We start from the raw sequence: 17,492 nt of genomic DNA on the forward strand, positions 1-17,492 counted from the left end.
GACCTGTTTGTTTCCTCTCCACCTATCCTCTCCTCTATCCCTCTTCTATCCGCCTCCCACTCTCTCCCTATTTATTTCAAAACCCCCTTCCCCTCCCCCTTTTCTGATGAAGGGTCTAGGCCCGAAACGTCAGCCTCTCTGCTCCTGTGATGCTGCTTGGCCTGCTGTGTTCATCCAGCCCTGCAATCTGATATTAGATTCCTTGAGAAATCTCATTTACGACAATTATGCATTTAACAAAGCATGAACATAGGGTTCTTATTTGGCTCACCAAGCCTCTATAAAATAAGATCTTGTCCTCCAAAGATCACTCAAAATATACCCAACTTAATTTACTTGATGAAGCTTTGAAAAGTATGAAACCAAAACAGAAATTGCTGGAAATTCTCAGCTGGTCTGGCAGCAGCTGTGGAGAGAAATCAGAGTTAACGTTTCAGATCCAGTGACCCTTCTACAGAACCCTGGGTTAATTCGAACTTCTCTCCACAGATGCTGCCAGACCTGCTGAGATTTTGCTTCTGATTTCAGCACCCACAGTTCTTTGAAAAATGTGAACATTCCGAATTTTGTGTGACCTTTAGAAGTAATCCAACTAAGCTCTGGAACACTAATTCAATCTTTCAATCTAATAACGTACAACTCTCACCATTTCAATTGGGGTGTCTACAATTACTCAAATTTAGCAGCTAAGTTTGTACATGTTTTTGACTGTCCAAACAGCCTCAGATTTCACCACACTGTAATAGAATTCTTATCCTCAGGGTCAAAAAGAGCAATGCAGCATCTTTTCCTATGTTATATAGTTTCAGCTTGTTTTAAATCCGAAATCAAGTGTGCAGTTATATTTTAAGATTTTAAAATCCACACTTTTATTAGACATTACTATTTTGTGTATACTTTAATACCAAATGCGAACTTGCAACTGATTATCTAACGATCCAATAAACTGGTGATGTTCCACTGCTTTACCTGAAATTCTATTTACAGATTAACAGATTTATTTATTGTAAAATTAGAAAAAGTCCAGCATCTTAACAAAAGAGCTATCCTTGGAACTGATTAAGCTGTTTCTCTTCCTTCACTCTGTCCCATTTCATTAACAAGACAGTTTTGTTTGTGTTCGATTGTAACCCAATATCTTGCAATTATATTTAACTGCCAGACAGCTGGGCTCCAATTTGCAAATTAAAAAAATATTCATTCAAGCAACTTTTATTTTCCTCATTTCTGTTGCTATTGCTGGGTCCAAGGAACATTTGATTCTAATCCAATTCATTTAAATCAAGTTGCAGCAACTGTTTTTCCACATTCTTAGCACAGACCTTTCAAAGACAGCATTGCCACATAAAATGAAGAATTGTTTCCTAAACTCTCATTGTTCAGTTAACTTTTTCAATGGATGAAATAGAATTCATTCTCTTTCTCAATAATATTCAAGTTTGGACCTTGTGCAGGGAAGGTGATCTACAGGCATCGGAACACTAGATGTCACTATAATTTGGAAACACATACCTCTTCAACTTCACCTAGCGTAATTGGTTGAGTCTGATATCGGGAATTTGACCGTCTTTGCTTAGTATCACTTCTACTCCTTGCTGCTTTTATTTTAGTCACAGGCTGCGAAAGACGATTGAACAGAGCCATTTTTTCTGCCAGGCTGAGTGTAGACATGTCTGGTTCTTCAGGCTGGGCTTGTTCTGTCAATTCTTTGGCTTCACTTGCCTTCTGTTCTCCTGCAGCAGACTGTGCAGATGCTTGTAGTCTAGGAAGAGCATTGGTTTAATATTTAGGTCATCATTTTGCAGTACACTTACAAAGTCCCTGTCCCAAAAATGTCTCTCTAAAATTAGAACTTCACATTCATCACTTAAAATGCATGCAGCTTCCTGTTAGTTCAAAATCATTTTTTAAACCATATCATTTAGGAAAAAGTAAATATTTTATTTTGTTATAGACTTTCAAAAAGAAATGCATTTCTGTACATATGAAAATGTAGCTTGAACAATCTAATTCATTTGGGTGTCCCAGACAAATGCAAACTGAAGTTCCTAAAGGCTACACAAATAACCATAAGACCATAAAGGTATAACAGCAGATTTAGGCCATTCAGCCCATCGAGTCTGCTCTGCCATTCGATCATGACTGATCTGCTTCTTCAACTCATTCTCCTGCCTCCTCGTCCTACTGCTTGTTTTCCTCACCAATCAACAACCTATCTGTGTCATAAATACACTCAATGACTTGTCTCCACAGCCTTCAGTAGACAGTTTCACCACTCTCTGGCTGACAAAATCCTCATCCCATTGGTTCTAAAGGGTTGTCCCTTCAGTTTGAGACTGTGCCCTCGGGTCCTAGTCTTTCTCACTAGTGGAAAGATCTTCTCCCTGTCCACTCCATCCAGACCTCTCAGTATTCTGTAAGTTTCAAACAGATCCCACCCCCTCATCCTTTTAAACTCCACTGAGTACAAACCCACAGTCCTCAACCACTCTTCATATGACAAATCCTTCATTCCTGGGATCATCCTTAATAATGGACTCTAAAATCTTACCAACAATCGAGGTCAGACTAACTGACCTGTAGCTTTCTGTCTTCTGCCTCCCTTCTTAAACAGGGGTGTATAAACTAGCCATTTTCCAATCCTCTCGGACCCTCCCAGACTCCAGTGATTCCTGAAAGATAATCACCAATGTCTGTACAATCTCCTCAGCTATCACCTTTGGAAATATGGGATGTAGTCCATCTGGTCCAGGTGATTTGTCCACCTTCAGACCTTTCAGCTTCCCCGGCACCTTCTCCTTAATATTGGCCACTACACCCACCTCTGTCCCCTGACCCTCTTGAAATTTTGGTATGCTGTTGGTGTCTTTCACTGAAAATGGATGCACCTTATTGATGGTTAAAAATTCATTACACAATTATACTGGGTCACTTGACATAAATACAGTTAACTTTTTTGTATATGTTCACATACTAATGTTGTACAGGTTTAGATTTCAATGTTTGTATCAAAACACCAAGTGCGAAGGAATTAGAGTTTAATCAAACAGGTCTGAATGAAAAATGTACTACTAACATGTAATGACTGCTTAGAATCAAAGTTTAAATGACATTTTTAAAATTCTAGGTAATAACATTGTTACTGAATATGTTTTTCAGCCAGGGGACAAAAGAAGTCTTAACTATTACGTTGAAACAGCTGCTTCACAGAATGTAAGGCTGCTTGCTGAATTAGGGAATGACAGGATTTGGCCTCTGACTGGGCTATTAGAAGGTGCAGAGTGAAAGGCAAATGTACACAAGGAGGAAAAAGGAACAGTAAGTTTTGTCTGCACTTGTACACCTACAACTGCTCATGGATACATCATAAAATGACAAATAAGTGAATCAGCATCCAAACAAATATTTCATTTCTACTGTCAATTTTAATATTCAGATGCTCATTAAAGGCAGTATAGTATAAGCTTCTGGACATTTATTGATTTGTAAAATGTTTTATAATTTAAAGTTGAAGCTGTATGGGCAAACAACAAACAATATCTTTCTATAGAGCAATGGGGTTGGGGAAGTGCAGCCCTATTGCCACAACTGGTGTACAGGTACTTTCTGGAAGATTGAAAATGTAAATCTCATTCAATGAGAATATGAAAATACTAACATTGAAATCCTTTGGTTAGGCAGTAGTTGGAATATTGGGATAGTAATTGTACTGAAACTTCTCTCTCCGGTTCACTAGACAATATTTGTTTCATGCATCATACGTGTTTACAGTTGCAGCCAGCTGCCTGTGAAGCAATTTGCAACATTCTGGAAAAACAGGACAACTGCTAAATAAAAGCCTCCTTCCTGCACTTCTTCACTGAGAGGATGGTGGACCTGCGGAAGTTTCTACCACAGAAGACACACTCTGAGGCCAAATCCTGTCATTCCCTAATTCAGCATGGTGCCTGACATTTTGTGAAGCAGATGTTTCGAAGTAATTGTTAAGTCCTCAAATGGCTGTAACCACTAAGTGGATGCAAAAGTCACTGAATATATTTAAGAAATATAGATTTCTAGAGGCTAAAGGTGTCAAGAGGTACGGAAAAGTATGACGTTGAGTTAGAGAATCAATCATGATCATGCTGGAAAGCAGAGCAGACTCAATGGGTCGAATGATCTATCCCTGCTCCTAGTTTACATGTTTCTAACTAACTTGAGATCAGGACAGAATGTGTTCACACACAAAATTAACAAATCCCCAGTAGCATTTTTTGAATCTTCATCACTAAGGATTAAATGAAAAGCAAAGGACAATGGATAGATATTTTCTAGCAAATCTGTTACGAAATGTTATTCTGCACTTGTGGTACAGGTGGAACTTGAACTCAGGCCTTCTGGTCCTGAGGTAGGGACACAATCACTACTCCACAACCCTGAAACCATACTCCAGAAATATTGTTTTAGTTATTCAGTGTTTGACTCAAAATTGGTAAGTGGGATGCAATTTATTTCCCAAATCAGCAGATGGTGCTATTTAGTTTCTTGACCATACACAATATTTGTCTGCTTGACAGTTAGTCATGTCAAAATTTGTGCTCTATATTCACATCAGACCACCATTTCCTTAATTTATTGATATGGGGGTTTAAATACTGAATTTGAGGCTGCCCTGAATAATTTACTTTTATGAGCCTGTTGCTAATAAAACCCAGGACCAAGAAGAATCAGTCTTTCTGTGGAATGGGATTACAAATTGCCTCCCATCTATTCATTCAGGAGATGTGGGTGTCGCTGGCTGTGTCAGCATTTACTGCCAATTCTCTAATGGCCTTTGAGAAGGTGGTGATAAGCTGCCTTCTTGAACTGCTGCAGTTTTGGGATATATGAATACATCCAGGATATTGACCCAGCAACAGTTAAGGCAACAGATTTCCAAGTCAGGGTGCTGAGTGGCTGGGAGGGGAACTTGCAGCTGGTGGTGTTCCCATGTATCTGCTGCCCTTGTCCTACTAAGTAGGAGTGGTCATGGGTTTGGAAGGTGCTGTCTGAGGGGTCTTGGTGAATTTCTGCATCTTGTAGATAGTACACACTGTTGCTACTGAACATTAATAGTGTATGGAGTGGATGCTCGCAGATGTGGCTCTAACCAAATGGACTTTTTCTTCAACACTGTTAGTCAGTTGAAGACAAACCAAATAATCTTTTACAAGCTGTTACAAAATAAAACTATACCCTAGTTTGTTAGAAACAATAAACTATGCACCCTGCCACAAGACTGGAGGAGGAAACCAGAACAAAACCAGTGTCTTAAAACTCAGCACGCTATGTATTAATTCATAGAGTCATAGAGTCACAGAGATTGGAAGCAGATCCGTTAGTCCAACTAGTCCATGCCAGCTATGTTCCCAAACTAAACTAGTCCCACTTTCCTGCATTTGGCCCATATCCTTTCAAATGTTTCCTATTCATGTACTTATCTAAATGTCTTTTAAATGTTGTTACTGTACCTGCATCCACCACTTCCTCTAGAAGTTCATTCCACATACAAACCAATTACCTGTCATGTCCTTTGCAAATCTTTCTCCTTCCACCTTCAAGATATGCCTCCTAGTTTTGAATTCCCCTACCCTGCTGAAAAAAACCTTGGCTATTCACCTTTTCTATGTCCCTCATGATTTTACAAATCTCTAAGGTCAACCCTCAGTCTCCTATGCTCCAGTGAAAAATGTTCCAGCCTATCATTATAACTCTTATCCTCCATTCCAAGCAACATCCTTGTAAATCTTTTCTGGATCCTATCCATTTTAATACTATCCTTCCTATAGCAGGACAAGCAGAATTGTACACAGTGTTCCAAAAGAAGCCTCACCTACATCCTGTACAACTTCAACAATGATGTTCCAACTCTTATACTCAAAGGTCTGGGCATTGAAGGCAAGTGTGCTAAATGCCTTCTTAACCACCCTGTCTACATGTGACACAAATTCCAAAGAATTATGTACCTGAACTCATGGGTCTCTGTTCTACAACACTACCCAGGCCCTACCATTATCTGTATAAGTCCTGCCCTTGTTTGCATTATCAAAATGTATTACCTCGCATTTATCCAAATTAAACTCCATCTTCCACTCCTCAGCTCATTGACCCAATTGATCAAAATCTCTTTGTAACTTTAGATAACCTTCTTTACTGCCCACTTTAGCACCAATTTTGGTGTTTTCCACAAACTTACTAAGCACGCCTGGTGAATTATCATTTTTTCATTTCCTGAAGAAGGGTCCCAACCCGAAACGTCGACTTTCCTGCCCCTCTGGTGCTGCCTGGCCTGCTGTGTTCCTCCAGCTCCACACTGTGTTGTCTCTGACTCCAGCATTGGCAGTTCTTACTATCTCTGAACTGGCCAGAGACTATGTTAATTCAGACCAAGTTGGTAGGCAGAGCTCGTGAGGTGTCAAGAGACTATGAAGGAGTAAAACGGGCTATTTTGAGTGCCCATGAATTGGTACCAGTAGCACATAGACAACGGTTCAGAAATATAAGAAAGGAACTGGGTCAGACTTATGTCGAGTTTGAAAGAATGAAACAGAGCAACTTCAATAGGTGGATGACAGCATTAAAAACAGAAAAAACATATGAGGATCTTAGAGATGTTATTCTCCTGAAGGAGTTTAAAAACTCATTTCCAGAAGTCATAAGAACTCATGTTGAGGAACAGAAAGTTCAAACAGTGAGAAGAGCTGCAGAGATGGCTGATGAATATGCATTAGTGCATAAATCGAAATCTAGCTTCTGACAGCAATTTCATTCCACGAGGGATAGAAGTTGAGAAAGAGGAAGATTCTTCAATGAAATGTAGATCATGTTTAGCACATGTGAAAAAAGAAGCCCAAGAGGGTAGAATAGAGGTGAGAGACCTCAGGTGTTTTCACTGCAATAAGGCGGGACACATAGAGCCACAGTGTTAGTGGATTAAGAGGGGCACTGGGAAAAAGGATGTGGTAAAAGAGGCTAAACTAGTGGGATTAGTTGAAATCCCAAGAAAAGTTGAGGAGCTGCAGCAGAATGCACAGCCTTGTCACTGGCTGGAGAGTAAGATAGTGCCCGATCTTTTCAGAGATTTGCCCTGTGTGGGTAAGGTTTACTCAGTAAGAACAGGGAGAGTAGGTAAAGAAGTTAAAATATTGAGAGATATGGGAGCTGGTCAGTCTCTAATAGTAAGAGATGAAAATATTTCCATCCTTCTGAAATATTGCCCGAGTCAGTGAGAATCTGTGGAATAAATGGAGAGAGAATTAGTTCTCCTGTGTTAGACAAGACTAAAACGTCCAAACAAGACTGGGGAAGTGATAGTAGCAGTGATAGAAAAATTGGCTATTCCAGGAATACAGTTTGTTCTTGGAAACGTTATAACAGGATCACAGGTGGGAGTGAGGCCCATTATAGTGGAAAAGCCAAAAGAAAACCAGGAGGAGTTAAAAGGAAAATACCCAGGACTTTTTCCAGACTGTGTGATGACAGGATCCCAAAAGCACAAGTTAAAACAAGAAGGAAAAACAAAAGAGAAAGAGGAAGGAGTTGAGGTCCAGTTAGCTGACACTCTGTTTGATGAGGTGGTAGAGGAAAAAAAACTTAAGCAAGTCAAGGATCAGGCAGAGGTGTTTAGTCCTGCAAGATTAATGGAATTACAACAAAAAGATGAGATGATAAAGGATTTATATCATAAAGCCTACGCTGAAAAGGATTCAGAATGTATTTCGGATTGTTATTACCCTAAGGATAAAATCCTAGGGTGGAATGGAGACCTTGGCAGGTTAGTGCAGTGGAGAAATGGGTGGAAGTTCACCAGGTTGTGTTGCTGGTAGCATACAGACAGGAATTATTGCGGGTATCACATGAATTACTTGTAGGAAATAATCTAGGAGTGAGGAAGACTCAGGCCAAGATAGAATCATTTCTATTGGCCTGGATCACAAAGATGTGGTTGAATTTTGCTGTACCTGTCATATGGTAGATGACAGATGGTAGGAAAGCCACAGGCTGTAATAAAACCAGGGCCTTTGATGCCAATTCCTATAGTTGAAGAACTTTTTACATGGGTCATAATTGACTGTGTAGGTCCCCTATCTAAAACCAAAAGTGGGAACCAGTATTTGCCAACCATAATGGATGTGACTACCTGATTTCCGGAGGTAATTACATTATGGAATGTCAAGGCAGAAAAGGTTGTGGAGGAGTTACTTGCTTTCTTTATCCATTATGGACTATCCAGGGAGATTCAGTCAGACCAACGGTCCAATTTTACTGCCAAATTATTTAAGGAGATCATGGATAGTTTAGGCATTCAACACTTTAAATCAAGTGTGTACCATCCTGAATCCCAGGGAGCACTGGAAATGTGGCATAAGACCTAAAAAAAAAACCATGCTGAGGGCTTATTGCCAGGATTAGCCTAATGATTGGGATAAAAGTATCCCATTTATATTATTTGCTATTAGAGATTCTCCAAATGAATCAACTCCGTTTACTCCATCTGAATTGATATTTGGACATGAAGTAAGAGGACCTTTAAAATTAAATAAGGAAATGTTGATAGGTCTGAAATCAGAGAGCTCACAGCTGGATTATGTAACTGAGATGAGAATAAGATTAAACACAGTAGGTGAATTAGCTAGACAACACTTGAAGGTACCACAGCACATAATGAAGCAAGAAGTGGATAAGAAATCTAAAATTCGTACATTTGCCTGTGGTCATAAATTATTGGTGTTGTTATCAGTGGTAGGAGATCCCTTCAAAGCAAGGGTGAGTGGTCCCTATCAGATTGCAAAAAAGTTAAGTCATTTGAATTATCTGGTAAGGATGCCAGATGGGAAAAAAATATCAGTTATATCATGTGAATATGCTGAAACCTTACTATGACAGGATAAAGGAACCAGAGAAACAGGTATTAGTTACTGTCACTCAGAGTGAGGAATCAAATCCAGATGACTTGGACTTTGACGTGCCTCAGAATAATTTGAATAATGAGGAAGTCCTTAAGGAATGGGATAGGGTAGTGAGCTATCCGACCCAGGAACAGAGAAGTGAATTGAAAGATTTGTTACAGTGCTATGAGGACCTACGTAGAAAGAGAATGGGGAGAACTAATACCCTAGGACAGGAGGTTGATGTCGGGAACGCTGTTCCGATAAAACAATACCCCAACAAGCTTAATCCTCTCAAAACAGCGCAGGTTCAGAAAGAAGTGGAATCGACGCTCCAAGAACACATCAAAGAGACGAGTCAAAGTGAGTGGAGTTTGCCGACAATGTTGGTTCCCAAACCTGATGGTACTCAACGATTCTGTGTAGATTATTGGAAGGTCAATGCTGTGACTGAGTCTGACTCATACCCAATTCCAAGGCTGGAGGACTGTGTGGAAAAAGTTGGACTGATGTTGTCGTTGCTGGCAAGTACCTTTGTCGGAGAGAGCAAAAGAAGTTTCTGCTTTTGTAACCCCAAATGTGCTGTATTAATTTAAAGTAATGCCCTTTGGAATGAAAAATGCACCAGCCACTTTTCAAAGACTTACGAACAGAATTGTGGCAGGATTGACTAATTGTGCCGTCTACATAGATGACTTAATGATCTTCAGCCATTCGTGGAATGATCACATCGAGCATTTGGCATAGCTTTTTGAGAGACTACGGAAGGCGAAGTTGGTCATAAACTCAGCAAAAATAGAATCCGTGAAGGTGGAAGTGACATTCTTAGGGCACAACATCGGACACGGATGGATGACACAGAGAAATGTGAAGACGAAGGTCATCGAGGAATTTCCAAGATTATCCTCAAAGAAGGAAATGCTATGATTGAGCGGATTCTACCGGAAATTTGAACCAAACTTTTCGTGGCGTGGTGGCGCCGCTGACAGATTTGTTAAAAAGAACACAAAATTTTGGTGGACAGAACAATTACAGGAGGGATATGGGAATTTAAATGCAGTGTTAACGCCTGCACCAGTTTTAGCCACGCCCAATTTCTTGAAACCCTTTAAAGTCGCCATCGACTCAAGCAATGTAGGGGTTGGAACTGTGTTGTTGCAGGAGGATGATTGTGGAATTGAAAGGCCAATCGGTTTTTTTCCAAAAAACTCAACATCCACCAGAAAAAAAATTCAACCATTGAAAAGGAGTTAGTGAGTTTGATACTGGCCTTACAACATTTTAATGTTTATGTTACAAACAATGCACCAGAAACGGTTGCGTATACCGATCACAATCCTTTGACATTTCTGTAAAGATTTAAGGACAAGAACACCCAATTATTTCACTGGAGTCTCATATTACAAGCATTTAACTTACAGACTGTACAAGTTGCGGGTCATGAAAACGTTGTTGCTGATGTTTTATCGCGGTTTAAAAAAGTGTTTATACAAGATAGAAAGGTAGTGTTCAATGTTATGTGTAAATAGAATTTGTATGAAATGTGTAACTCTAGATTAATGAGATATGCATCTCAAAATATAATGGAGTTAAGGTTTTAGAAAAAAAGCGAAGCCATCTTTTCATAATGATGTTCTTTTTTTTTTCCTTAACAGGGGAGGTGTTGCGAAGTTAGGTAGAGTACTTGTGGATTGGGAGGCAGTAAGTTAGAATTTGGTCTTTGTAAAATGCTAGGGGGAGGTGGGAAGCAGTGCTTGGTCCTTTTAAAAGATGACGTGCTTTTTCTATGCTTAGAGATTCAAAAAGGATGGCTGTGGACAGCAGCTTGTGGGTTTGCCAGTGCACAGAGAGAACTTGAATTGAAACATTTGCATCAGTTAGCAGGCCAAGCAGTGGTTTTGTTTTGTGATCCAGGCAACGCATTTTGATTTTAGCTAATCAATTTGAATCATGCAAATAGCCAATTAAATTTAAATCTGATGGTTTTGACAACATAGAACCAACTGTATTTTAAGAAATTGATATGTCATTAAGGGTATAAAAGGAGAGGGAAGTTGGAAAAAAATCTGAAGAACTAACTGCCATCTGCTAGAGTTAACAGTTCTCAGCTTGCAAGAGAGCGTCGCTGGCTCTCACAGTTTTCTCTAAGTCTTAGAGAAAGCACCAGCTGAATCAAAGGTACCTACTGCACAACTAGTTAATATTCCTGACAGAAGAATTTGGCAGAGAAGGGGTTCCTGACAGAACATTCTGGAAGACCCGTAACCTGGCTGTAAATTCTTTATTCTATTTTATATAAGTGGGACTTGTATTTATTGGAATAGCATACCTTTAGAATCTTGTTCTTTTTGGGAATAGTCAGTGGTTAGAAGGGGTTTATTCGGTTTGTTAATAATTTAGTTAGTTTGTTCACTGTTAGAGTTAGATAAATAAATTGTTATGTGTTGATTGTAAAGTGAACATTAGGGGTTTATTTTATTTAACCAGTAGAAATTGCGGAAAAGGCAAATTACACCACTTTCACACTCCTTTCCACACTTCTAAGAGGCACACTTCTCTGGGTGTTTTGATTTTACTTATCAGGCGGCGGAGAGTGGGGGGAGGGGGTGAAGAAGTGGTCAACCTCCGCTTTATAACAGTACACAAAGAAGAATAGCGAAATGCTCAATATATTTCACAACTGAACATCCCTGCTGACAGTGAAAGGTAATAAAACAAACTCGTCACCCCACTCATTTTCTTCTTGGGCATTTTTATTTTAAAATCTGCAGACAGTGAGTCAGTACCTTTAATATTAGATTTAAACACACATAAGACCATAAGACATAAGGGCAGAAATTAGGCCATTCAGGCCATCGAGTCTGCTGCACCATTCAATCATGGCTGATAAGTTTCTCAACCCCATTCTCCTGCTTTCTCCCGGTAACCCTTGATCCCCTTGACAATCAAGAACCTATTTATCTCCATCTTAAATATATTCAATGACTTGGGTCTCCACAGCCTTCTGTGGCAGTGAATTCCATAGATTCACCACTCTCTGGCTAAAGATGTTTCTCCTTTTCTCCATTCTAGAGGTCTTCCCTTTACACTAAGGCAGTGTACTTGGATCCTAGTCTTTCACACCAATGGAAACATCTTCCCAACATCCACTCTGTCCAGGCCATTCAGTATTCTGTAACTTTCAATTAGATTCCCCCCTCATCCTTCTAAACTCCATCGAGTATAGACCCAGAGTCCTCAAACGTTTCTCATATGTTAAGCTTTTAATTCCTGGGACCATTCCCATGACCATCCTCTGAACCCACTCCAGGGCCAGTCCATCCTTCCTGAGACATGGGGCGCACAATACTCCAAATGTGGCCTGACCAGAGCCTTACAGAGCCTCAGAAGTACATCCCTGCTTTTATATTCAAGTCCTCTCAAAATAAATGTCATAATTACATTTTCCTTCCTTACTACTGACTCAACCTGCAAGTTTACTTTGAGAGAATCCTGGACTAGAACTCCCAAATCTCTCTGCACTTCAGAGCTCAGAGCTGGCCCTCAATTTCTCCAACCGTAACTACCACCTCGTAAATAACCAAACCAGGCAGTAAAAATAAAACCACAGTATTAGGTTCCAACTTTTACTTTTCCAAATGTAATATCTGTCTAAATGCTAGCATATGAAAACCTAGAACATAATAAAGATTAATAGTAATTTTTAAAGTTGACTTTACTAAAATTCCAATGAACCCATCTATAACCTGCTTAGCAAAAATAATTAGTGCTTATCGAAGTCCCAAAGTGCTTCACAGCAGCCTGAGAGAAAACTTGTCACCTAGCTTCGTGAAGAGATGTCAAGATCGATGATCTAATGCTTAGTCATAATGGCAGGCTTTAAAGAGAATTGCTAAGAAGGAAAGAGTGGTTGAAACTAGGAAAGATCTATAGCCTAAATTCAAGAATTTAGGGCTTGGTTAGCTGTGATAAAGTATGCTGCAGAATATGAAATAAAAATATATTTCGCACAGTCTGCTTCATAGAGTTCTATCAATAAATAAAAAAATTCAAACTACTTAAATGTCATCAAAATAGTCGTATATTTCAGTAAATTTATTTGTCAATCAAGAAAAACTCCTTCTGCTAGCACTCGGATCAAAATGCAAAAATTAGATTTTGCTAAAGTAGCTCAGAGATCTCTCATCCTAGCCCATACACACACATATCCATCATTTCCTCTTCTCTCCTGAAAGACACAGCTCTATGCACAATGGCCCCTTGTGCAAGCCAAGACGCTCAGCTGTCAGTCAGGCTGCTTGATTGTGGAGGGTTTCACAACTGAGCCAGCCTTTCCAGTTACCACGCAGTTTTGTTGGACAATGATCAGGATCTTACGTGATCTCTCCCATGCATCCCCTACAACCACTCTCCCCTGACTCAGGAGCACTGATCAGGAATTGCATCAGTTATTTTTTGGCTTAACATCTTTCTGGGTCATGATGACATTTGCTAGGCCATTTAGAATAATTAATTTTAGTTAATTTCTAAAATTTATCAGAACACATTGCATGTTTCATTGTATATTACTATGGTATACTAATACTAATCTAGAAACCAATGTTGATAATAGTAATTGAATTATACAAATGTGTAAATATATGATAATGTTGACTTTGTTACTGGATTTCAATGATTCTCACCACCCCAGGAAGAATAATTCTCATTAATGCTATTAGGAGGCTACAGTTATGGTGAGACAGATGAGCAGAGTTGTGAAAGTGAAAAGAATATAGTAAGAAATAGTTGCCTCAAATGGTCCTTCTGTACGGTTTTTGTTTAAAGTGGCATTGGCAAAGTACAGGAAGAAGGGCATCTCTACAACTTTTTAAGCAGAATAAATTTCCTGGTGAATCAAGAAAGGAATGAAAATGTTGTGTTTTGTTGGAGGGAAACAAAGAAAATATACAAGTTCCTCATGTAGAGATTTTGAATTTCCAAACTATTCAGCTAAATCCTTTCAAGCAGAAGATCAGCAAAGATCGCACTGATTGGCAAAGCAGGCTGAAGGAACTGTATGGTCTTCTACTGCTGGAATTCCTTATGTTTTCATATTAAATTTAAAGTATAGAAGTCTCAACATTTATATCAACATTTAAGCACACATATTTGTTAAGTTACAACATCTAATTAACTTTATTTAATTAAGACAATTTTAGTTCATATGAACTGATTTGGAGAAATTGACAAGTTTTCTAAAGTGGACTGTATCATAATTTGATACAAATCAGCAAACATAAAAATGTTGTTAGATCAAAATGTACAGGATTAACTTTGAAAAGAGCACAAAATAATGCTTTTAGAACCAAATGAGCACTAGTATTTTAACCGGCACAGCCATCTACTTAGCTGGGCATGCAAACTGCAAAATACCTGATAGGTTTTGAATTCGAGTTTACTAAAGTGGGGCTAGAGGTTCTTGCCATGACTGTCTGTACAGTCACTGTATGAGAGACAGGGGTGGGCTCACTAGAAACAGAGAAAGAAAGAACAAGGCATGTAGGAAAGAAAAGAATTAAGTAAAGAAACAAATTTTCAAGGTTAAGATTACAGGTAGAAAGACTAAAGATAGAAAAAATAGAAAACAATTATTCATCTCAGTTGTAACTTACCATATCCTGAGCAAGGATCTCTAAATAATATAATTATCATCTCCACATACCATGATCAGTCCCTCAATTAAATAGCTCTGGGACAGAAAAGGGAAAAGCTATAATGTTACTTGAGTTTTTTTCTTTTTCATGTGCACCACTTTTTTTAATCTGCCTTTCACAGAACAAATATCTAACAGAAACTTAAATTCTAGCATTATCTTTGGAGGAAAGTGCATCCAGAACACAGGTCATTAAATCAACTGCAGTCTTCATTCTACAGCAGATTATAATCACACTTAGGACAATATAGACATTTTGGACAAACTCCTAAACAAACTGCATTGGTATAATTCAAGAAGCCTCCATGTTTATCCTTGATCTAATCTTTAAAGGACAGACTGCTTTTAAAAGAAAGTTCAGCCATCTTTGCATGTTCAGATTAAGTAAGATGTAGAAGTATTGCACCGAATACAAAACAGGTCCCCAAATAGAAGGAATTGCAAGTCTGAGGCTGTAGTTCAATCTTGTACCTGTACTTACATCCACAATTGTAGTATTCATTGAAATTATTGGTGTGTAATAACTAGTGCTTGGTTATCTTGTAGAACAATAAGGAATGGGTACTACTTTCATTCATTCACAGGATTTGGGTGTTGCTGATTAGGCCAGCATTTATTGTCCATCTCTAGCTGCCCTCGAGAAGGTGTTGGTAAAGTGTTTTTTTAAACTGCTGCAATCCAAGCACCGCACGTAGCCTCTCAATGTTGTTAGGGAGTGAGTCCCAGGGTTTTGATCAAGTGACACTGAAGAAACAGAATCCTACAGCTCATGTTTATAGTGTGATGACAGTTGTGAAGAGAAAGGATTTTGTTCAGACATTAGACAGATGAGTGAGGACAGCCTGATTTTTAATGGGCTGCTCTGTAAATGTCTTGGGTATTAGAGAATCTTAGCTTTTAGAAGCATTAATCATTAAACTTGCTCTATGTTTCTCATGAGGTTGGTACCAGAAAGGGGTTACAGTTGTGAAGAGAAATATAAGGTGTCAGAGCTTTTCCACTGAAGCGGAGGAGGCCTCAACAAAGAACATCAAGGTTAATATCAACTTTGATACACATTTGCCACTGGTCAATGATTGGTCACAGAAGATAATACATTTAAGATAATGGCAAAAGAATTACAAAGTAAATTTGGAGTAAATTAGTTAAAAAAGGCAATTAAACTGTGGGATTTTCCATCACAACTGAAGTTAACTTGAAGAAAATAGATGCCTTAAAAAGGTCAGTATTACAGGTTAATGAGGGAAAAGCACAGTGGTGTTAGTTTAAACGTTCACATGAAGAGAAATGCTGGTACAGAACTAGTAAGCTGGATGGCCCATTTCTGTGCTGTGGTGTTCTATGGTTCATTGGTAGGCTTCCCACTGTCTGTGTCCAGGACCACCCTATCGCACTTGTGCACTGACGCATTTAATTAGCTGGAACCAAGTGCAAACAGTCCTAGCTGCAGTGACGCCTGCAGTTTATTTCAATCAACATTGTCCTTGAGTAGTGTGAACCTACTTAGTTTAGAAAGTTGACCTCATTTTGAGCTTCTGTAGACAGGTGTGTCAATTTGGAGCAGGTTTAATCTGAAAGGGACCTTGGGCAGAATCTTCTGCCCCTTGAGATGCTGAACCAGGAGGCACAGTGATAGAAGCAGCAAGGGTGTGTTTATGTGAGTGGACTAGTGGCAGACTCAGTGTCCACTGCCTCCTTGCCTCCACCACACTGGTTGGCTTTACCATTCCATTGTCAACTGAGGCCTTTAAGTTGCTAACTAAAGAGCATTTAATTGCCTCACCTTGCCACCACTGGGTTTTTTTAGACACAAGCAGGTCTGTCACTGTCGCACATCCAATATATCAACTATGCTGGCAGCTTGTTTCATTGGAGAGGGAAAGTCCTTTGTCACACAATGCCCAATTGCCTGTTGACATCCAACCCTTTTGCTTTCTTCCAAGTCTCCTGCCGCTCTCTCCCCAGTGACCTGCAAACCCCCTCTCCCATAACTCACAAAACACTTCATAGTCTGGGGTTATCAGCAATCCTAGACCACCTGGAGTGTTTCTCCAAAAGTCATGGCCTGGCCTTTCACCACCTAGAGTCCTGACTCCAGGTGAAGGTCCGCTGAAAACCTCACCACTGCCTGATCGTTGTTTAATTTGGTTAGAACAGGTCTCTTGCTGGGCATCAACTGGCTGGATCAAAATTCTGGAACCCTTTTTCTAAGAGCATTGCAAGTGTATCTGCACCACTGCAGTGATTCAAAAAGGCAGCTTCGTCACTTTATCAAATGGCAATTAGATTTGGGCAACAAATGTTGGGTTTATCAACAATGCCATAACACATGCAAGAAAAAAAAAACACAGCATCTAACACATGCATGCATTGTTACTGTGCTAGCACAGGATGAGCAGGCAGACTAGTTAGAGATCCAGTGCTTCAGTATCACTTGATTTTACATCTGCAGCTTCATCTTTTTAGGTATCAAACCATGAACAGTTGGTTTCTGACCGGCCAAATGAACGATATCAGCCTCAAGGATGATAGAAATAGATAGTGGGATTATGCACATCAAGGTGTTCAAGTTCAATTGCATGTACTGAGAAAGGGAAAGACTCATGATCAAAATGATATCACAATTTGCTGGAACATATATAGTCCAAGGTGACTTATCCTGAGAATTAGTTTGGAAAACAGACGTGGTATGTAGTGAGAAAAAGAAAACCTAATTTTTAAAATAAATTAGTCCATACAAGACTCTGTGTTGTCACTGTTGGACATGTCCTATTTTACTATTTACACATTTAACTATTGAGGTTAATTCATCCTTTTATTGGATCTTCTGAGGACAATAGAGGGTAAGCATATAAGATCACACATAGAGATAACAAGGTGTAGAGCTGGATGAA

The 17,492-nt window shown here is 39.2% G+C and overlaps 1 protein-coding gene across 5 annotated transcripts in view; it reads right to left on the minus strand.

Annotated features, from left to right (window-relative positions):
* svila (supervillin a) overlaps positions 1-17,492 on the minus strand; it is a 165,023-nt gene that overhangs the window by 92,851 nt on the left and 54,680 nt on the right. For all 5 annotated transcript variants that reach the window (XM_048609398.1, XM_048609389.1, XM_048609403.1 and 2 more), the window contains one exon: positions 1,513-1,762. In XM_048609398.1, coding sequence (XP_048465355.1) covers positions 1,513-1,762 — 250 coding nt within the window. The remainder of the gene's footprint in view (positions 1-1,512; positions 1,763-17,492) is intronic.

Source organism: Rhincodon typus, chromosome 2, assembly GCF_021869965.1.
Source record: "Rhincodon typus isolate 14 chromosome 2, sRhiTyp1.1, whole genome shotgun sequence".
In the NCBI taxonomy this organism is placed as follows: domain Eukaryota; kingdom Metazoa; phylum Chordata; class Chondrichthyes; order Orectolobiformes; family Rhincodontidae; genus Rhincodon; species Rhincodon typus.